This window comes from Neodiprion fabricii, chromosome 2, assembly GCF_021155785.1.
Source record: "Neodiprion fabricii isolate iyNeoFabr1 chromosome 2, iyNeoFabr1.1, whole genome shotgun sequence".
Taxonomy (NCBI): domain Eukaryota; kingdom Metazoa; phylum Arthropoda; class Insecta; order Hymenoptera; family Diprionidae; genus Neodiprion; species Neodiprion fabricii.
In genome coordinates this window covers 40690227-40714172 of record NC_060240.1, presented here as the reverse complement: position 1 = coordinate 40714172, position 23946 = coordinate 40690227, and the positions used below count along the sequence as shown (strand labels likewise).

Sequence of the window (23946 nt, the reverse complement as noted above, 5' to 3'; positions counted from 1 at the left end):
CCTACATTTTTCCGCTCGGCATATTTCCTCAGGTAAAAATTGTGAAGAAACAAAAAAGAATGTCTGAAAAAGGGGGAAAAGAAGAGCAGAATTTCAGGCGTTTCAACTCTCTCCCTCTCTCTCTCTCTCTCTCTATCTTTTCTCTCCTTTACCTCGAAAGGGCTAAACCGTAAAGAGAAATACTTTCCACCGTAAAAGCCCTATTTAAGCCCAGCCATTGAGGTCACGGTCCTTCGGCTCTTTCTCGGCTTTGTCGCCATTCAGTGGACGGCGCCTCCTCCGCACGTCTCCTCGCGAACGCGCGTGGCTCGCCTTTCAACGAGCTTGCGAGGACTTCCTCCGTATAGGTTGAGCTGCCGGTCTGATTTCGGGGTGCAGAGAAATCTGAATACAAATCCGGGAGAGCTCGAGTGCCCGCGATGGCTGCAGGGAGGCGAAAGGAGGCGATGGGAGGCAAAGGGAGGACAGCCAAGCTCCAACCGTCCGCCGTTTCTCCTCCTCCTCCTCCTCCCGATCCTCATCCTCCTCGTCTCTTTTCCATCCTGGAATAGACGCGCGGTTTTCGCGGTGTGTAAAACGTTCGTGTGCGACGAGCGGCAGCCGTCACCGGATTCCGTCCCTTAAGGCAGTGTGAGAACGTCACGTTTTTAGCAGCTGACAAAGCAGTACGCGCCTCACTCGACTTCGCTAACTGAACCGAAAGACGTAGGGATTTTGCCGACTCCTTCCACCCAGCCTAGATAACGAATTATACAGGCAAGAAAAACGACAGGAGCTACCCTTTCAGAAATTTTTTTCTCAACAATCTGCATAAATTCTAGCTTCTGGGCTTACCGACGCACCTTATTGCCAAGCACCAATCGGACCAAAAATGCGGTAGGGAGATATGTAGCTAAATAACAAAAAACTTTTCCGAACTTTCAAAGAACGACGTACCCGAAAGCAGGTATACAAGCCCGGTTCTGGATACAGATTCCGATACGGACATTTACCGACACTTAGCCAAGACGCAAACCTTTTTGTAGAATTCAAGCCAGCCAGAGTGAGGATATTCCCCACCGTAAAAGGTACCAGAAAAAGGTTCGTGTCTTGGCTAAATGTCGGTAAACGTCGGTATGCCAGTCTGTGTCCAGAACCGACCTTGTGTACCGACCTACTCTCGAAGAACTGTACAGCCGGAAGTATGACGTAAGCTGCTTGTGAATAAAACCCGGGCCGGCGAGCTTGCAGCGAGTGGCTCTAGCTCGCGCATGAGGGCTAAATTCGAGGCCATCATCTTCCACCCCGCATCCCTAGCTCCGGTACTCCGTAAACCCTCTAACCGCGACCTCGACTCGTCTCGGCTTTCTCCCACCTCCCCTTGATCCAGGACTGAAACGGGAGAGCCTGCCTAGACACTTGACGCCGAAAAGCCCCTCGTCTAACCGTCGTTCCCGAAACCAGTCCCCGTCCTAGGGCGCACTTTTCCTCCCCCGAGAATCGCTGATCTGGTGGGGTGAAACAGGATAATTTCGATGGGGGGATGAAACGCTCGCGAATTTCTTAGCGATCAAGACTCATTCCCGAAAGGGAAGTCTGATCTTGAGTGCCAATTGAGCAGCAGCTGGGGAACAACCGGGAAGAACCGAGTTGGAGATCGAAACGGTAAAGCTATTCGCACTCACCGCTGCTACAATCAGTCGGACGCATAATTATATTCGTTTCGCTCGACTCGTCCTGATCCTGCAGCTATATATTCGCCATGCCGGCTTGATTTATCAAATTTCCTCCGATTTCCGTAACGTTTCTCTACTTCATTAATTTACCCCAATTTACCCTCTCTTCATTTCAATCGTCTTCACCACCGTCGCAAGACGGATAAATTTATTCCACGTCAAATTACTTTCGAATTTGCTTGTTCGTGAATATTACGACATCGGGAGAATTGTAGAGAATCTTCTTCTGTTTTTCCCTTCAAATTTCTAGAGTAATGGTAAAAAAATACGATTCTATAATACTGTGAAAAAATTGCCGCGATCTCTTACGAGACTCGAAGCAATGCTATTATTATTGTTGTGGTTGTTGTTGTTGTTGTTGTTATTATTATTATTATTATTATTACTACTATAATGTCATTATTGCCATAAAAGTAATACGTTTCTCCTCACCCGCATACGTATAATCGATCGTGCAGAACATGTCATAATGTTTGAGTAATTTCCACTCTTCCCCCAAGGGGCGTAAAAAATAACCTGCGGCACGTCAAATGGCTCGTGCGTAATATATTTGTCCTCGTATCTATTATACGAACAGTGGGGCAAACAGACAGACACAACGGTGGATATACGGTGCATGGTGCAGGGTGTATAATAGATGTCGATGACGAGGGGTAAATCACTCGCGTGTATACGCACTTCGGAAATGTGTACCGGAACCCTCCGAACTATAATTTCTGGAGAGCCGGCTTGAGGCGGAAGGCACACATTTCTCCGGCTGCCGTCACGCCTGTGTGAACACAGTACGAGCATACACACAGACCCATGTATGCACGTACATACGTACACGTATATATACGTATACGCGGAGAGTAACAAGTGTAACACAATATTTCATAGAGCTGTTTCCCGCAGCTAACGCAGCTGAAAGCAATCGATCGAAACTTCGTCAACCATGGTCGTCAAGCTTAACAACGCCGGGCAACAAACTCTCCGAAACAAATCCTTTGTCTCTATCCTAACTATTATCGAACAATCCTGCAGCAGGGCACTTTTGGTACAAAGTACGATCTATGTATAGGTATACCGTCTAGCCGTCGCTACTCTCTTGGAACTCGAGTTTAACTCGCGTTGGTACAAGACGTGGAAGATGATGCCGAGACTTGAATAAAGTCCTTTGAATCTACTTCCAATCTTCAAGCTTATCGCAAATAATTCACTTATACTGATCGTTCGTATCGTTCGACTCGGTCGGTGTTGTAGTTTGTGTAACTCGAATTGATGCGAGGTGATTTGGCGCTTTTCGAATCCCTAGAGGTACGAACGCGACGAGTAGACGGAAAGTTAACTTACTTTTTCGAATGGCTGCAGGACTCGGGGTGGCCAGGGTGAGTATGGCCAGCGCAAGAAGCCCCCAACCGCCAACGACGGCAGCAGCCATCGGGGTGTCCCGTCTCTGAACCCTCCTTCGTTCCCGATCGTCAATCTTCCTCGTCAGGCCTCATTTGCGGCGACCACCTGCACCGAGAAACCCCTCATTCAGTATCGTCCGACCTAGCGGCGTTACGTTACGGTACACATCTAACTTGATCCATGGTTATAGAAACTGTTAAAAACACCTAAAGGGTTGAAAATTTCAGTTACGTCCTCACACCGCATCTCGCTCCACGTTGATAAAACAAATCTGCGAAAAAATATTTCATTTCAGCCGCGTGGGATGTTTTTGGTAAATATTTTGATTTCGAGCGCGCTGAATCCAAAAATTACTTCCATGTACCTCCGTTACGTTACAGTATTCTTGCAAAATACAAGGTGTTTGGATAACAAAAAAAAGCATAACAATAATGAAAAATTCACCATTTTTTACAATGAACTAAACAATACTTGGTACAAAAATTAAACGAAAGAATTCTTCGTGAAATGTACTTAACATTCCGTGTTCGTTCTCTTTGCCTGTTAAACCTTTTCTTCTACTCTTTTACACTTCTCCGAACACGCTTCGGCGTTCCAATTTCTGTTTCTCCGTTAGTATTTATTCTCGAGTCTCACTCTAATACAGATTAAATGGAAGTAAGAAATCACTGATGCATAAGATTTTCAGAATCAAGAAAAGGATACCAGATTTCGAGTTAAAAGGGATTTTCACTCTAAATGAAACTACACCCACGAGTTCAAGAAAAAAAACCTGACGTGTGATCTGTAAGAAAAAGTATTAAAAAAACCTGTGCAATTTTTTGGCTGCTGACCTGTGTAACGAATGAACGAATGAATGAAAGCGCGCAAAGGCTGCAAGCTTTTACTCTATTGAACCTCACGAATGACTAAAGCACTCCCAGATACCGTGTCAATATCGATGATTCCGCCCTGCAAAGAGGCTTTTGATACCTGCAGGGTGATTCGCGCTCCGCGTATTCGTGTTCCGTTGGGTAATTGTTGGGAGACCGCGTTGAATTTATCCGGATCAAATTGCGGTAAAAGTACTTTTGCGGGAACCGAGGCGTAGAAGCCAAGTGACGACAAGTGGAGGGACCAAAGTGAGTTCCGGCGCAATTGAGTAGACGCTGGCAAACACTTTGAGAATTCAGAACAACCGGGTCGATATTGATTCATGCTGGTAACGGGGTTGAAACTCCCCGATACCCCCGATGCAACTCCTCTACGTATCGGCGATGAACCGTTGCTATACTTCTGCTTCTACTTCTGCCTCCAGCACTTCGACTACCACTCTTCGCAATGTGAAATATTTATTGTCACCTCGCGATGTACAGTCACTCTGCGCGGTGTGGTTGTCAACTTTAAAAGTAAATTGAACGAAAAAAAGAGGACGAGTTATTGAAATTCTGATCCAAACGGATCCAGCTCTCTCGGAGGAGCAATTCCATTTTAGAAACGTTTCATATTGTGCGTCCGGAGAAATTTCTTACAACTTCTTCTCGCGCATACCGACGTACGTAAGGATTCTCGCAAGTTCTATATTAAAAAAAATATCTCTCAAATTCGAGGAATTTTCTCACCGGTTTTCATGGTATACCTATACACGCGCGAATTAAGCACGCAGCAAGTTTCCGGCGTGATTTTCTTTAAACTTTCGCAAAATTTCTGCACTGCGATGGTACTCGGTAACATCTCCGGGAATAATTTTATCGATTTACGATTTAACTCTATTTTCTATACGTCGCGACGTTAGACGTTTCTATAGAGCAGCTTCTTGCCCCGGCTGGCGCCATTTAGTCGCGTTCCCGCTCCGAGAGAAACCTTCGCCATTAATTGGCATCCCCATTAGTACAGAATGCAAAAAGTTACCGGAGAATTTAACGGGAAACTTTTTCACCTTAATTTTTTTGCCCCTTCTTTTCTATTATCATTTTTGTTTTCTTGTCTACATTTTTTTGTCCACTGACTAGTCGCAAAGGTCGGAAGGTTAGCAAAGTCGTTTGTTTTTTTGCTTCAACGAGTGCAGATTAGACGAGAATTGTTTTCATATTTTGCAAGGGGAATTGTATGTATCTGTATTGTTGATAATTTTAGTCAAATCCTGAAATTTTTAGCTCGCCAGACGACGGGAAAAATTCGAGAGAAGAGTATATTATCATTATTATTATTATACATATAGGTAGGGTGGGTTGTGGGAATGGGAATGGGGATGGATACGCGGCTGCGGCAATTAACCTCACGATTTAATACGATAGGCTGTCGCGTGCCGCAAGTCCTTCTGATTTATATAATAAAACCCGGCATCAATTAAATCAGTCAAGAATGTAGTTAGCGCGCGATAGGAATTGAGATGAATTATTATATCGCGTCCGATATTACTTATGCATGGCAATTACAGGTCGCAGGAAACGATTAATTAACCAATTTACTCGAGCAAAAGTCAAAGTTTCAGCGCATGTTTTTTACTTACAATTCCTAACATTCCCTTCTCCTTGTACAATACGTATTCAAAATTTACAATCGTTGATAAACCGATGCTCAAAAGTATCAAAGTGTTTCTTTTTTTTTATTTTTTTTGCAAAACTCTGTTGGCCGAGAAATTTAGCTACGATTATACAACGCGTTGAAATTGCGAACTAGCAAAATAATTGATTCGATACATTTTTTAGGGAGAGGCCGACACTCCGCCGTGTAATTAAAACCAAGGTGTAAGCCAGAGGGTCGAAACTCGTAATGAAAAAGCTTTCACGAACAAGATAACGGGCGGAAAAATTCTTGACTTTATCCTCCGTGACCGTGTAAAATACAGAGAGAGTGGTGGATTTTTCGTATGGGGGGTTGGGACGGGGTTCCTTTCGATTCGCCGTAACCATCCCCGCGGAACGGGCAACGAAAGACTCTCTCTCTCTCTCTCTCTCTCTCTCTGTAGCAAATGAAATAAGGTGGCTCGAAATTACATTGCTATTCTTTCCTCGTGATACTGTTGCCTTTATTTCAGCTCCGTCCGAAACAGCCGCGTGGAAATTTAAACCATGGAATCGTTGAAACGAAGCACGTACTCTGCGTACCCGCTTCGGTCGACATCCCCTAATTCGATAGAGCTGCAGATCCGCCCCCTAGATTCGTCATTTCGCATGCATAATTACAAAAAAAAAAAACAATACGAAAAATCGTGAAAAGTAAAGAACAGTTATCGCGAGTATCGGAAACGGAAATTGTTCGTGTATTCGACAAAGGAATTCGCGATATGATATACCTAGACGCGTTTGTACGTTTTTCCCCTTTCCGTTTCCTTCCTCATTCTCTTCAATTTTATTACGTTCCTTCTCTTCACTTCGATTCCACACTCGACTTTTTTCAGCCATGCCTGGTGCACGCTTGTAGCTCTCGAACTGATTGTGAGCCCGGCTCGTAAACGTTTCTAACTTACGCTCTGCGGTACGCGAAACGGGGGGGGGGGAGGAACGGGATGTATTATACGTATGCTAGAGGGTTGGTTATTCGGGTTGCGCTGTGGAAAAATAAATTTCAAGTAAAAGTTCGAGAGTGGAATACAGAGAGAGCGTACAAGCAGGCAGCTAGGATGAAGCCGACAGGGAGGCCCGTCGTTTCTTTCCAGTTAGGGAATAAAACTTTTCCCCAAGTATTGTGTCTCTGCAGGGACAGAGCCGGAGGAAGAAGAAAAAAATACGATGATGACAGCTAAATTGCAGATAGTGCCGGCAAGGGGGAACCCTGTACATGTTTATATTCACTGGGGCTCGTCTTTTGCAAGGTCCTTTTCAATTTAGGGGCTGTTTATTACTCCAGTCACGAACCGCGGCCTGTAGGGATGATTTTTTGCACTTGAACCGCCAAAAAGCGTAAGGACATACCCTCCTACCGAAACACGTATAGATTACACGTGTATACGTACGCATGTATAATATTATTATACGTTTCTCTACTTGTCTGAACTTCTAATTTAAATTTATGTATTCAACCCGTAGCCGGGATTTGCGGCTTTGAAACGGAATCTGCTAGCGTAAGAAGGATGAGAAATATAACAAGGAACAAAAATAGTATAACCATTTCTTCGGCTAACGGAATGCTTCAATATAACGTATACGAATCGAAAGTTTCGTTCTACGTAATTTTGTACTTTTACTCGTACAAGACGATTTAAATTGAATCGTTTCGGTTTGGATGCCATGTTTAGTCTACGGTAAATTGTTACATGTAAATGTGTATGAAGAATATTTGTTTAAAACTCTCCCCCCACCGGAAAATTTGTCTCAGCATAATTTAGGCTTTCGTTATTAAAGTAAGGATCAGAGACTGCAAAGATAATGGGATTCAACTTTTACATATTATACCTGTACAGAATTTTTTCTCTCAACTCAAGTTCGTTTTACAAAGGGAATTCAAAATTATTATGGAACAACTGCGATCACGATATAAAATGGTAACAGACGAAGAATATACATCTATATGAACAGTTTTTTTTATACCTATTCGTATAGTTGACGCCATCGTTAGTAATGCATTAACATATTTTTCGACACGTACAAACCACAATACAATATTATTCCTAACTACTGACACTTGATGACACAAAAAAACAACAGGAAATTATAATAAAATATGAAACAAAAGAGAGTGTAAAAAATTGTGTATGTATGCACTTACCACGTGTAAATATACATATATGGGGCATTCCACGCCATTTTTGATTTTGCTCAAAAATTTGAATAGGATATTCCCAACTCCAAAACAGTATTCCGAAGTTTCTCACATTTTGTGAACTAAATTTTTTTCACTTATGATATTTGATACTAACATGTCTTTGGCGATTGTTTAAGAATCTTGAAAAATTTGTTAAATTTTTGTATCAGAGATCTAAATTTCTACCAGTCCACTCTCGGTCAAGGTTTAAAAATTTTTACGTCTGATACAAAATTTTCGATAATTTTTTCAGAGCTCTAAACAACAGCCAAAAACATGTTAGTTCGTAAACATCGTAACTAAAACAAATTAATTACAGAAGATGTGAAAAACTTCGAGGTACCGTTTTGAAGTTGGGACAATAGCATCAAAATTGTTTAACAAAATCAAAAATGGTAAGGGTCGGACGTTGGTTGAGTTGGCGTGGAATGCCTCATACGTATGATTAAAGAAGCGGGGGAAAAAAAATAAAAAATGAAGCGAGGAAAGCATCCGAATCAAGACAAAGTGAAATAGACAATGGAAGAAATACGAAATGGGGAGAATACGTCGCATCGAAAACCCGGTGAAACGTACACGGAATTTCAATTTCATTGTGCTAATGAAGATTGTCGTTCCGTCGCCCGCCAAACACACACACACACACACACACACGCACGCACGTACACAGACGTATATACACCTCGCGAACGTAGGGACAGTGAAATAAACGGTTTACCACAAATACACGGCAAACGTAGCCACATGCACGAAAAATTTCCTTCGACGAATGTTAGAGTTGTCATAAAACGCTATACCCAGAACCGTTACCGGGTTTTATGAGAGATAGAAGAAAAAAAACCGTCTACATACGTAACGATATCCACACAAGCACACGCACAACCTGCCTATGACGTATAAATATATTACATTAATCGACGAATGACGAATTGCACAGAAAATATCACGAACGGGACATGGCGTGTTCCGGAATGAATCACGTACAAGGTAATTGTTCAACAAAGAGAAAACACTGAAACACAGTTAGAGATAATTGTAAAAACTACGTAGAAATAGAAATATTGAAGAGGAAAAAATCAAGGAACATTAAGCGTATATACAGCATAATAATAAAAATGAATTCAACTTTTTCCGTATATTTATCTACAGGCAAACGATCATCACCTGGTTCACCGCGAGGCGCACACTCTTCCCGAGGCACAATCCTTCACTGGGGACAACGGGGCAATAATATCCCCGGGTTATCACAGCGCAGATATACGCGTATATTGGTTATACTTCTCTACGTATGCGGGGGAGTGAAACGGAACGTCGACGTTAGTCCCCTGCGTACGGGACGAGATACACTGACGGAGCGATAGAGCGAGAGAGAGAGAGAGAGAGAGAGAGAGAAAGAGTGATAACGATAGACAGAGGGGTCGAGGGATGAGGTGGATGGGCGAGAGGGTTGGGGGCGAGGGGGGGAGAGAGACAGCGAGGAGAGAGAGAGAGAGAGAGCACTGAAAGCACTCGCAGAGGGGAGGGACGACCGGCAAGTCGTCGAGCTGACGATGAGCGAGAGCGGCCCGTCGACGGTCCTTGGCCAGCGGGGGTACGTGCGACAGTAAGCAGCGACGCCGAAAGCTCGAAAGCCCGAAAGCCCGAAAGCTCGGAAGCTCGGAGGCAGGTAGGCGCGCGTGGCGGCGGGTCGAGTCCGCGCAAGCTCCGTGCATCCCCTTCTATTCCCAGCAGCGAGCACAGTGTAAGCTCCTTATACTACGGGTGGCGAGGATCGCGGCGAGGGGCTGTTTTATGCGGCCGGCGGAATCATCTGGACGTCTCACGTAGCGTTTTCACATTCGAAAGTTTTACATTGCCCGCAGCCACTACCGGCAATGATCTTTTATACCTCATCGTTGTCTCCGTTCGCGGATCGGGATCCGTGCAAGCTCCTAGAGCCACGGACCTAGTACCGGGCTGCATGTATCAACCGTGGCGCAAGAAGTCACGGACGAGCTTTTTCAAGCGAAATTTCGCTGCCGAGCTTTTTTCTACAGCATTTCGGACGGTTTAATTGAAAATTGACTGCAAACTGTGTATAGCCGATGTGGTCGAGGAGACGCCCCCCACCAACCCTCCTGAAAGTCGAAGAAAGGAAAGGATAAGGAGGGGGCGGGGGGGGGGGGGAGTTGGAGTCGGTAAAAGAAATTTAACAACCAATGTAGGAAAGGCTCGAGGGGATGAAGAGGGGCCGAAAGTTGGCCGGTACTTTGTTCACAATTACTGGATGTTCGACGAGGAATCGATGGGGATGGAAACTTTTTATATTAAAAGGGTGAGGCGCGAAGGGTGAGGAAGGCTTCCGTTTCTTTGACGGATTCGTAAACTCGACCGTTATTCGACGACCGGACGTTTGCCTATAGGCGGAAGGTGCTTTTTTCCGACCGCTCGCAAGCCTCAACCACGATATAATGCATTGCGTATGCGTGTGTTGTGTGTTCACCCATACGCGGAGCCCGATTCTTACATCGGGACCGAATCCTTCCACCATTCCAGGCAGTCCGTAAGCCGTATTATACGCTTCGTCTTATGTACGATTCCTTCCGCAACTCGTCGGGTCGTAGTCGTCGAGGCTTTTTTCCCTCCAAGCTTTTGGATTCCGGCGGCTGACTGGAGCCTCGACGTCTCTTTGTTGTTGCTTTTCCTTTGTAACCCTCGTTGCTACGAGCTGTCTCCGATTTTTTATGCCTCGCTAAACCTGCCATATTTCATAACTAGTTGCCGACTTCTTTATTCATATCTCATACGTCTATTTTTGCATTCCTCTAATCTCGCGCCTTTTTGTTCCTCTCTTTACCCTCTACACAAAACTCGCAGTGAGTAATATCTATCACGAAGTCAAACAGGGTCGTTAATCCTTGATTCTGTCCTGCCCTGGAGAGCTTTTAAGCTTGTAAAAAAATTAATAAAACAAACCGCGGTAAAAATAAACTCTCGATTAAACCGTCAGAAAGATAGGCCGGTATATATGACAGATTTCTGTATACACTTTGAACAAAAAAAAAAAAAAGTATTTTTAGTCAATGAACCTGTGCGTGAACCCCAAAAAAAGCTTCCGTCAATTCACCGACAGTAAATGCGAGATCACCCCTTAACCCTTGACAGTCATACGACTGATGCACACAGAGAGTGTTACACACATTCATGCAAATCTATATTCTCCCCCGCAAAGGGGGATTATAGTCGAGGGAAGAGATCGATGCGCTGTCAATTAGTAAACGACGTCGAGCGTGGGCGCGGGCATCGCGAATCGTCCATCTCTATGACCAGAGTTCCATAGGACGAGTATACATAGGTGTACACACGTGTACACGTGTGCACGTACAACCTGCGTCACATACCTATGTACATGGATATCTGTTGTTGGGATCTCGTTGTGGTCAAGATTTGATGGCGTTCGTACGTGACTCGTGTAAAGTATTCAGGGCTGTTTTCTTATTTACCAGCTTTTCTCCTCGGACACACGTCTGATTTCGCCGAGCATGCATGCACTTCGCGAAACCGGTAGATCTGTTCATCTCCGCCTGCGGGATCGGATCCCTGGAGGTTGAAATATTCACCATCTCTGGCAAACGGACATGCCCGTGCCCGCCAGCCGCGACTTTCACATTGGATCGGAACTTTATCGCTAATCAACGAAGCGTGTAGTCACCAGCCGACCGATGTAAGTGTAAGGTAGGTATAATGCATGTACGTGATATTTAGGTGTAGGTATACGGATGTTCGCGTATCCTGTATACCTACAAGAATTTGGCAAGGATTCAGAAACGCCGACGAGCCTTTTGAGCGTACTTTGATACGTGCATGCCATGTGTATCATGGTATGTATACCTATACGTACCGCTATTCGTATTTCACCGGAGATACCGAAACGACGGATGAAAAAGAGGGAGCAGCGGAAACTCGAGGGACTCACCAAAACGCAAGTCAAAGGCAGACTTGTAGAGAATTTGCATCAACCGATCGTCCGACTTCAACGGGAATGAAAGATATCATCAGGGTTAAGGATGTACCAGGTGTACAGTCCGGTTGGAAAAGTTTGAAAGGGGAAAAATTTCGACACCCCTTCGGAAGCAGTAACTGAGTGAAGAATAAGTTCTGATAAGTTGTTTTTGTCAGAAAATAATCCCGATAGATATATCCGTTGGTGTGATGCGGATGAAAATTGACAACCGCAAATTTCAATTGAAATATTTGAGTAATTAATAATGTGACACGGGTTACGTTATCGAGCACTTTTTTTTAATCCCAAATTTGTGTAGCTTATTAAATTTCAATGAATAACAGCCCATCTTATTCATTTAATGCAAGCTCAATGTATGCTGCAATAAAGCACAAGTTTATCATTTAAAACCTATATTTATTTTCTATAAGTTATTTCTTCTGTAGATTGAAAAAGTAAATAATATTTAAAGTTTGGACAATTTTTAGAAAATTTATTTACAAACGATCTGACCTACAATTTATCGAAACTGTATTTGAGGTACAGTTTCTTCGTGAAAAAAAAAAATGGCAGAATGGTATCGATGTCTAAAAAATTATTGATAACTGAAATATTTCCGTCTAAATCCGTTGTTTTTCTTGAATTTCTCAATATTAAGGTATCATTTTGAACAAATTGAACTCAGTTGACCTCAGCTACACTGTTCCAGTCTCTACCCGAGAAATCTTTCGTTTGGAAGTTGTTTCGTCCGCATTCTCCGTACACCCGACGTATCCTTAAATATTCAAATAAAGAAAAGCTGACCCGCTGAAAGGATTTCTAGGGAAAACCGGCAGCGATCTCTGAAAGCATCCTTGACCTCTTCGCGGAAAGGAAAAGAAACGAAAACGATTCGCATAAGACGTCAAACGAAGTGCAGGTATTCGTTATTCGAGATATCGCAGGAAAAGGGGACGTTACCAGAGGCATACGGGGCACGGCGAAGCTACGGAATCTACGTACCTAGGGTTATGATTTGTACGGTAGGGGACGAGTCCGCGACAGACCGGGGAATACAGGAAGCGGCAATTTTTTCCCGCCTGCTGGCTGCACGTGGGCGTCAAGGTTTATAGACGGGGCGAACGTGCCGACCCGCACTTTTCATTTCCCGCATTTTCATACCCCCTTCACAGCCGCCCCCGGGAAAAAGGAATGAATATTTATAAGACCCGTTACACGGACACGCCAACTCGTTAATAATCAAAGGAACGATTCCTCCGAAAATCGTCGTGTTTTTCGAAACCTAAAAAAGAGTGAGTGGATTGAAGAAGAAGAGCGAGAAGGTGCCTGAAATTTTCTAAAATTGTATCGATCGTGTGAGAATCATCTTCGATCCCTCGGAGTACACTTTGATTCAGAAAACACGAAGCCAGAACTGTAGCTGTTAGGAATGACCAAAAATAATCGAGTACTTACTGAGTACCTATTTGACGTAATAGGTGAAAGGTAAATGAATATTTTAACACGAAATTGAAAAATGTTTTGAATGAACTTATAAATTATCAAAAAACTTTTCCGCTATTAAGACTACGTACTGGAATTCACCGTTTTAAAAGACTACGAAATAATCGATTAGTCGATTAACTTTCACCGATTCAATCGGATCGTGTTCGAGTATTTTTATGGACTCGGTGCATCGATTATTTTCAGCCTAGTACTGGCTGTTCACCGACGGGAGGTAAAAGCTCGGTACTGAAAGTCGAGAACGGAAGGTTCTACTATGCACGTACAGGGAGTTGCTGGTCGGCGTGCAGGAGGTACATCGAGCCAAATGAGTCTATACATAGCCTGCCATGCCGTACACAAATTAATTTGCTCTCGTTCGACTAGCCAGGCATCGTAAATCTAATCAATGTGTCATTACTCTCCTGCAGTGGCTGACCCTGTTCGTTTGCCGCGGATGCCGTGTGCGTGTTGGTTCTACTATCCGTTTGCACTCCTTCACGAAAGAGCGTTAAGGATCATGTACCAGGTGCGCAGTCCATTAATTTGGTCGAAACAATGTCCCATAAAAAAAGTGATCGATAATCTAACCCGTCTCACTGTCGGATTATAGATTACCGAATGATTTAATACTTCAAAATTCGTGGTTTCCAATTTCTTTTCACCGTACCAAGGGTACATAGTTTTCTCATAAAAATTATCACCGTTTAATCCTTTCATTGATTCTAAACACTCTGTTTCTTAACTTTCGCGTTTTGATACCTTTTCGATTCAACCGTATACGTAGTTGTATCTGTGTTCAGTTGCAGAGTGAAAGAAAGGAAAAAAAAAGAATTGTGACTCCGTGTATAGATTTCTTTCACGATACTTTGAACTGTCCTCTTCGACCACCGCTGGAGGGAATCCAAACGCAGGTTTCCGCAGACTTCTTGTCATACCGAGAATCATCCAATTACCAACTCGTAAACTAATCGTCCATCAGTCTCCCTATCGACCCTCCGTCCCTAACGTTCGTGCAAATTTTGGCCAACATCGGCGCAGGTCGAAGGCAAAAAGCCTCCAGTTACTGCACCAGCTCGAATTAAGTATGCCACACTCCCTACTCGATTCCACCCATTCGTTTCGCGCTCTCGACGTCGAGTGATGGGGGCTTTTTGCAGGAGCTTCCCCCCTCATATAAGCTCCAAGTCCGATACACTTCCGGATTATTGATTGTGCGGTCAAAGGGGCAGGGAATCGTTACCTGGGGGATCAGAAACCAAGCGGGATGGAGAATCTTGGCCCCGGTGATCTCTTGCCGAGTCTTGGGGCCGCTCAAACTCGAACTCGAACCCGACCCCATCCCCCTCTCGCATGTTTACTTCCTGATTAATCGGGATTGATCTACCTACTTCAACCAACTCCAACGGTGAGCTCGTGACCCGGACCCCTTAGGCACACTTTAACCCAAGCAAAGCTCCATCCTGGGCTAATTCTCCGTGTAAGGTACGATTGGTGGACTGTCATCGCTAATTCTCTCGCTTCTTTATCTCCGATTCCGAAATAGGTATCGATATATTTTCTCTCCCTGTTCAACCTCCCGGCGTGCGAGGTAAATGTTTACGTTACCGTGAAACGACGGGGCGGTTCTTTGCCGGTAAATCTTTGAAGCCGATTTACGACTGGTGATTGACTCTCCAAAATGGCCGACTCATTAGCCCCGCTCCGTGATAAGCCGGAGCCGGAACCCCGTTCGGTTTTATTAGCGACATTCACCGCTGCAGCGAACAGGTCACGGTATTTACGTCGGATCGCATCGCTGACGGCGTTGGGTGAACTTCAACTTTTCCAGAGGAGCGAACTTCCGTTCGTTGCTTTGATAGGTGCACGTATAATATATATACATACACCTACAACGGGTCTCAAGGGCCGTCGTTATTTCTTTCAAAAAACCTGTAATCATTCCCGAGGACGAGTCAAGTGCCTGGAATAATTTCAAACCGAGACCGTCTCGGTGCCGGTGAACTGTTCCGCGTGAAGGGGGAAAACCAAAGTTTGTTAGGTGCAGACCCGGTTTCATTTAACAAGGGAATTATTTGTTAATCAGATAATTCCAGATGCACAGCAATTTCCGGGGTAATATTGACTAGTTCAAAGTTGCCGCGTAGTTGACGCGAAAAAAATTTGTCGAGTACAGGCGGAACGTTTGTACATGAAATGACTTCACCCGAGCTTTCTCCGGTGCTTCGTAACTCCCTCGACTGCCGCTTGTTCATCGCTACCTTGAGCAGCGGAAATTTCTGCTCGATTTATTCGAGTTCTTGTAATTATCACGGACCACCTACCCTCTCGAGCTACATGTGTGGAGAAGAGGCCTAATTCGGTCCCCGGGGTTCGGCCTCCGGCCCCCGGCCGACTCTACCTTCAGATTAGAGTATAATTGGTCCGCAACTTCACCCCGCAAACCTTGTATTCCCACCGGGGTAGAAAATGGCGCCCTACCGTGTCTGGAGGGACTAAAACTTGCCAGTTTCTTGGCGCACGCTGAATCGACCGAGCCAATTTACCACTCAGCTCCGTAGTCTGATACCTGCCCGCTTGCCTGCCTCGCGTGTAATCGTAATACACACATCTCTACTTTACACAGATGTATACCTTCGTTACGATATTCCCCTACCAACTTTTCCCGCCATTTAACGAGTCAAATATTTGTCTCGTTACTTTCGACTGATTCTCGAACCGATGAATCCTGCACTAGTTAATTAACACCCTCGTGAACGTGTGCGAGAACATATCGGTGGATCATGATTAAGATAAGTGCCCCAGTTGTCGATCCTGTCTCAATTATTCACCTTTTTTAGTTGTATTTCTTTGTTCCTTGGTACTAAAATTAGTGAAAACTAAATTTGCAGTGTCTAACTCTCCAGCGATTGGTTTTAGTCGTTGAAAAATTCACAATTTCTGCCGTCAATTTGTAATCTTCGCAAATAAAAGGTTCCAATAATTGGGTCGAAGCGTGTCAATAACCGGTACACTTAACGTACCCTCCAATCAAATTATTATCAAAACGTAAAGAAAGTAGACAATTCGCCACATGCTATGTACCGTGAAGACGAGCATTTGCTTCGGGTATCGATTCCACTCGCGATTCATGCTCTCTGCTTTCGTTTTCGCGAATTGGTAAAAGCATATTCCTCGTCCTACTGATACAGTGAAAAACAGTCGATTGTTCAATCGTCTCGGGAATTCTTTTCTCCGAAAAGATTCCACCCTTCGTCACATCAATTTCTTGTTATTCTGCCTCGGAGGTCGCGATGCGATGAAAAATTAGACGGGAATAGAATAGAAATGTCGCGTTTCGATTGTCGAAAATACACTGAGACAGGGTGGCCACAAAGTCTTGGGAAAAAAATTCCATGACATTTCCGGGTTTTCTGGAATCTGAAACCTAGTCTTCCCTGACATTTTCCCACTTCTAGTAGGTTACTAAAACATCAATCGTTCAGCTTGTTAACTCTATATTCGGTTCCAATTCGATTCGAATTGAATAAAAGTATGATTTATAAAAATATCAATTTAAGCCAATTTCTTTTCTTAGCGATGAAAAGTAAACTTGTTACATGAAAAAAAACCTTTCTAATTCCCATGATGGAAAGCTGATATTTTCAGTGTTTTCCATGACAAAATAAAAAATTCCCTGACAATTCCAGGTTTTCCAGGTATTTCAGGTGTGTGGCCACCCTGTGAAACCTTCGTAGACAGCCCTCCTCTATAGTTTCGGACCACCCAAGCTCCGTACGTTCCAAGCTCAAGGTAACAGTCTTCATCCCTCCGACTCCAAAGGCGTTCACTTTTGCCCAATACAGGTTAAGCGGGCCAGTCTGCGAAGTTTTCGGCGAGCCCTCGAGCACTCGACACCCTCTGCGGAGATGTCAAGGTGCCTTTTAATAATTCAAAAAGTTTCCCACGTTTAAAACGGCGACTCGACGCTTCGGCGCCGACGGATCTCCGTCAAGCGATCGGCAAGCCGCGAATCGAAGGCAAAAACCGCGGCTCCCGTGGGTGCACCGAATGCATCCAATTCCAAGTCAGCTCAAACCTCGTTGTTCTTAGCGCAGCATCGAGGATTTCCAAAGCAGAACCGGCGGACGTGGCTCGCACAGCACGTTCGCCATGCCGGCTGACTGCTAATCAGGATGTCGGCAATCTGGTGGCCGACCCGGTGTTGGGGGAACCGGTGAATTTCGCTCTCCGTCTCTCCGTCTTCCTCCTTCTCTCTCTCTCCGATCTCTCGTCGCCCCCTGCAAGAAGGGATCCGTTCAAAGGAGGCGGGAAATTTCCGCCCGCGGTGTCCGGTCCGATAACTCAAAATAATTAAGCAGTTACACGGCAGTCAAGGCGCCTCAGACTAATTGGCCAGTCACCCTCCATCCCCCGATTTTCCGCTTCCGCATCCCACCCGAGGGACTCTTTCCAGGATCAGGTATACCTACAGGCGGGGCATTGTCTCAACGCTAATTGTTATACACTGATTCTTGGCACGTTTGCCCGCCCCGCTGCTTTTGCCCATCGAAAAATCAACCCCCGTGAACCGATGAACATCGCCTTTTGACGATGGTTATTTTTCTCGATCCGACGTAACGTCATCGTTTCCAAAAGGTCGACACAACACATCGATTCAATATACATTGTGGCACGTGACTCGGAGCAAGTAATTCGTCGAGTCGCTTGAGTTCTCATTATCGACTTTTGCACTGACTCCGAATTTCACATTACCAAAGTACTTCGCATTACTCGAATCGAAACAATTTCTCAAGATGCTCCAAAGTATTGAGAATCCCTACTCGGTTGTATCGCGACTTGTATTGTCGACCGTAACAATGAGTCTCATCCGTACAAGTCCTTCGTTCCAGGTCTGACTCGAGCGACTTGTACCGACGTTTGAACTCCGTTCCGTAAAATAACGTGAATGCGCCCCTAGAGTGCGTACTTAACTCGAACGATTTCCTTTCGCCATCGTTCATTTCCCCAGCGAGAAGTACATCGCAATTTTCTTGAATAATTTATCAATATCGTTTAATACCCCGTACCGAACTTGAAGCTTTCCTCCCTGTCTCTCCGTCGCCACTGTCCTCACATTTCTCTAATGACGCACTGGAGTTCGCCTCTCCAAGAATCATTATCTCTATACAATACTGGCGCAATCCTGCAGCCGGCTCGCGCTAGTATACGTATAACATATGTAAGTGTAAGTACACATAAACGATATTTCTCAAATGGTCTTTGCACCCTTCGTTTTGAAATACGTGCAGCATATTGAACATGCGGTAATAAAGCTCGATGTTATGCAAGTGCAGGGGGATGAATATCGACCTCACTGAAACTTCCCGATCGTTCATTACTATTCCTTCGCGAAGCTATCGTCATGTCTGAAGTATGTTACAACGACAAGAATAATTGTTACGATCGATTCGTTGTGACTAGGTACATAGGGTGGCTGAACCTTGACGGTTCTTCGACGCTTTCGGCCAACTTCCAACAGCGCGACACCCGCCAAGCTTAGCTCCTGCACTCTACTCCCTACCGTTATTAAGGCAACATGACGTACAAATGTTCCGCTAACGACCGAAACTGCTATCATAACGACGACGACGACAACACCCTACGCCGGCAGTCACCTCCAGGTGTTCCAGACGGCTACAAGGACTGCAAGGGCTGCCACGCCGAGCCGGTGAAACTGGGTGCTGGTATAATATCCTCAGAGTGAACGGCTCCGGAATTCACGTTCATTGTCGGCATAGCCTTCGTTCTGCGAAACCCTCGTGCGATTCAATCGCAAGGTAATCGAGCTTGCTTTAATCTCTCGATTCGATTTCACTGCAGAAACGGAAAAGGTAAAAAATAAATAGTGCGCGAAGAAACGTTCCGAGCAAAAAAAAAGATCTTCGCCTATACGACAGGGTCGCTTCGCGCGCTATTCAACCCCTGCAAAATACAAGATTACAGGGTGCAGTGATCTGCTTGAAAACGTCGAGTCGATCGTTCCTTAAGCCAGATTGCACGTAGGTAACAGATTTGAGGGATGAAGCTCGAGGGCAAGAAATACCATCGCGGTAAATGCACAGCCAGATTCTAACCGGATGCACCACGTTAGTGATAAAATACTGTACAACGCTATGCACATGCCTGAGGTTCGTGTATATTCTCCTTCAACATATATGTATATGCCATAGCGGACATCACGCGCATTCGCAGGTACATGCAGGGATAAATTTGCGGAGAAGTGGTCGACGGCGTTGCAGCTCCTAATTTAAACTAAACATTTCCGTCGAACGAACTTGGATGGTTGAGGTTTATACAGAAATGTGGGTGGGATTTGCGGGGTTAACGGGAGAGGTAAAGGGAAAGGGTCCGGGGTTAAAAGCTCGAGGTGAGTATACTCCGGGTTTGTATTTTCCGCCGGCTAGTCTGCCGCCTCGTTATTTCGTCGCCGCAAAACATCGGCTAACGTTTCCACCCCCGCAGTATGGCATTTGTGTAGGTAGCCCGTGTTGGTTGGTATTTCCACGTGTGGATAGGCTACACGTGGATACCTATGTGACACGTTCGCCTGGCTCGTGTGTAACGTGAAAACTCGGTGAGCTTGTTTCGTTTAATCCTCTCAACGATCGCGGCTCACCCGTCCCAGCATTCTCTGCGCGTGGACCTCATCGCTGGGCGAACGTTGCACTCTCGCAAATTCCCTAACTTCGACGTTGGATCGGTGATTGCGAAAATCGACGAAAAAAAAAAGAAAGAATAACGAATGAAAAGAAATAAACGGGAGAGAGAGAGAGAGAGATGAGGGGTGGCGGGGCAGGAGGAATAATTAGCAATCAAAATTTAAAACGAGAAGGGAGGAGATTACCCGGTTCTTCTTCTCGTTCCTTTCAATTATTTAAGAATGTACGAGCCGTACAGCCCGGTGGGGAAATTAGTCAAATGAAAAAGTCATACACTCAAGGTTTAAAAATTCAAACTCAAGTTAATTTACATGAATATTATTAAAATAATCTCTTTTTAACGTGGAAAAAATTAAAAACCGCTAATTTAAGAATAAAATGAAAATTATTAGTTGACGGCGATTTTAGAGGATACTAGTTTGTTTTTGAATGCCAAAATCGCACTACTTGTTCATGTTTCTTGCTAAATTGGAGAAACAATGTGATTTTGGCGATGAAAAATGAAACAATAGTCTTAACGGTCCTCAAATTATTGAAACCTAATCAAATTCCTTTGATTTCAATTTGCCATTTTTAACGTTCCTTTGGTGAATTTCAAATCAGCTAACTTGAGTTTCACTCTTCAAACATTCGCTTGTTATTTTTTCCAATTTTTTCACTCAACCGTACGACCGACACTCCTCTGTAACGCTCGGAACGAAGTTCGGACAATTCGAATCACTGTGAGCGCAATGCTGATCGGCGTTACTTTTTCAATTATTACCTTTTTTCACTTTTCTCGTCGCGGGATAGACATGAGCGAGCAGCTTCTGGCACTTACTTGGAAAGTTTGCTAATAAGCTTTCACTCCCACCACCCGTCAAGGATTACTCACTGTTTACAGGCCTGCAGAGTATAAGAAGAATCGAACGCCTTGGATCCAGGTCCCAGCTATATCTCATGGTCTATCCAACATCTGCGAGCTTTGCTCGAGTACATCCCAATGGATTTTACTGGGAGGTGCTAAGAATGCCTGTCAACGTAGCGTGAAAAACTCCTCCAACCTCAAAACGGAACTTGGAAACCTCCAACGCCGTGTCAGTGAAAGACCGAGAATTTGCTAAAAATTTTCCGAGAAGTTTGACAGAAATTGGAAAGGAACGATATTTACCGATTATCCGTGTCTTTGCTTCGAAATGTCCAAACGAGAGAGTGAAATCAGAGATTAGAAATGTGACAATTAGAAACATAGCGCTAAATTGAACGCTCGAAAGATGCAGACGTATCGATTTATGTAAATGGGAGTAATTCAGCGAGAGACGAGAGTCGTCGTCGATTCCACGGTACCCGTGCATACCCATACATACAAATGCCTTTGGAAGGTAGGTGAATGGCGAATGTACTCGTAATTCCCGGGACTTTCGAGGTCATGCTCGCAGAATTCCATTAGGCGTTGAATGCAGCTTATTGCCCGCTAAAGTGTTTCAGAAATTACTGTGATTCAGTTAGTCGAACTGGTACCAAAGCGAATGGCGTTCCACCCGCCGTTCCCCCCTTTCTGGAGTCGCGTACCGGCAAAACTCGAACCTCCCGCTGCTGAGGTCCGATCGAGACACAAAGCCAGCTGCCAGTTTTCCGCTGGAGCTCATGGAAGCTTCTGGCTGATTTTATACGAATTTAAATTTATGGAAATTCACGTGAGCTCTTCGCCGAGACTGTAACTCCACAATTTTCGCTTCGTTTTTTTAAATACGTTCACGGTATATTTATCTTCTTTGATTTCATTTCGAATTTCCCGCCATTTCTGCCTACCGCTTTCGATTTGCTGCAGGCGAGTGACGCCACGTCAACGGGAACTCTGGCGGGAAATCGTACAACGCAATGTGAACATTTGACAGATTAAGTCAAATTTCGATCAGGATTATCAATGTCTAGTGGTGAAAAAATTGGTTAGAAAGATTAGCGCAAGTGTTTGAAATAATGATAACCTTACTGTCACGCTCTCGGATCAGTATTTCAATCGAATAGTAAAAATACCAGTGAAACACATGTAATCGGATAGAGAATCGGTAGATATAGTACAGCGTTTGAATTTGATTACATCGTTGAAAAAATTTCGGTGAGGTTTGGCGCAGCTCGTGCCCGCGTATAGTCTGCAGTCCCGTTCATTTAGGAGATTATGTCTGTTAATCCAGTCAGCTTTTAGTGGAACAATTCTATGCACAGGGTATGTAATCTACGTCGCAATGTTTGCCTTGTTAATATAATCTGTGTGTATAGAGTACGCAGACGGGCATCCACACCGTGCAAAAGCCTTGCGCACTTGCCTTCGCATTGCTCTACCTACGTATACTATAGTATATAACAGGGAACGCTGTTAGAGTCGTTTGAAAATTGTGCTCGCGGGTAAATTAGACTCCATTCTCTACGTTCCCTGTCTCGTTGCAGAACTTTTCTATGGACGGTACAACGTGGCTCTTAAAGTGCTCAAGTTTTACTTCGTTAAATTCTTTCCCCTGAGCTGATTCTATCAGCGGTCACAAAATTATTATTATTATTATTATTATTATTATCATTGTTTTTACTACCACGGGTAGTACCAGCAACGGATGAGATTCAACGAGCGATCATTCCTGTCGTCGAATTATCGTTTCAACGTGCGGACGGAAATTGGTGAAAAAAAACTATTCCGGTAAACTTCCCGAAGAATGCAACGACGCGGGAGGAATATGAACTTCTAAAAAGAAACTTTTCGCGTCATGCATGTATACCTATATATGTATATGTCACCTGAGGTGTCACCGTGATTCAGAACTGCAAAGTATAAAGTCACCAACCTCGCCATGTTTCACAGTGAAAATCAGCGACGTCGAAAGAATCTTTACCAACTTTTCCCTTTCGCCTTCCAAAGCGTAACAAATTTACTAGCTCTGAGTAATCTTGTCTTGTTTTAAGACAGTTTTGAATTGTTTCTGGAGTCTTTAGCTCTGCACTTTCAGCGATTTGAAACACCTTCGAAAGAAACTCTATGCAGCGCTTGCAAAGCGACCGATGACGGTTTTTCTTCAACTCCACTCGATTTTGAGCAGCAATTTCACCCGGTTTGCATAGCTGTAGAAAACTTTCAATCTTTCGAGGATCTGCCCAGCCCCTCGATGCAGAGGTGGAAATTTATTTTTAGGAAATTCAAGGTTGACGTGTCCCGAGCCGTGTTCGTGCCAATTAGAGTCACGAAATTTATCGGAGTCCCCGGTTTTTGCCTTATTCCCCGAGTTTGAGTTCTGCACCAGCAATAGATTTCACCCTCCTCAACGCACAAACACATCTGCGCCACACTGCCAGTCCGCAAGTATGCAGGGTACGAGGTTTTCGCGTGCGGCAGCAACGTCAAAGTCGCGTGTATGGGGTGTCAAAGTTCGACCCTTATATCTCAGGAACGTGTCAACATGCCCTCGACTTAATGGTCGCATCGAGTCGGCCTCACACTTCGTCTTATAGATGTCGCAGGAATTTGTTAATATCGTTTAAAACCGAATCACGTTCGAGTTCCGCTCCCGCCACGTCGTGTCGTTGCGTTTCTTTAATTAAACCCTGTTTCAATCCTCTCGGTAGGGTTCAGACGAGAGCAAAGTAAGAAAAACGGTGGTGGTGCCGAAAGAAATTTCTTTTTTCAATACGGATGTATCAGATTTACAGTTCAGTCAAAAGAGTACCCAAATGAAAGCATTACGGAGTAAAGAGTAAACTGTTGGGACGCAGGTTAGTCAAGTTAAATCAGGTTAAAATAATGATCTATCCGTGAACGGAGAAATGAAAAATGCCAACGGTATTGCACAGAAAATCTTATTTATCACGAATTTCTCAAACACTGTAGTTTCCGCATTTTGAAAGGAAATAACTGTACCACGTTCCCAGTTTCAATAAATCTCAACTCACTTTGTTATTGGACAATATTTCGATACATGAATTT

General features: G+C 44.3%; 1 protein-coding gene across 2 annotated transcripts in view; it reads right to left on the bottom strand.

Annotated features, from left to right (window-relative positions):
* Positions 1-23946, bottom strand: part of LOC124175337 (cubilin-like) — an 83500-nt gene that overhangs the window by 39748 nt on the left and 19806 nt on the right. The window contains exons 1-2 of one of the 2 annotated variants that reach the window (XM_046555462.1): positions 8997-9437; positions 3048-3212 (exon numbers count right to left, since the gene is read on the bottom strand). In XM_046555462.1, coding sequence (XP_046411418.1) covers positions 3048-3135 — 88 coding nt within the window. In that variant the 5' untranslated portion in view covers positions 3136-3212; positions 8997-9437. Of the gene's footprint in view, positions 1-3047; positions 3213-8996; positions 9438-23946 lie in introns of those variants that run through there. The other variant, XM_046555463.1, reaches the window with a different exon arrangement.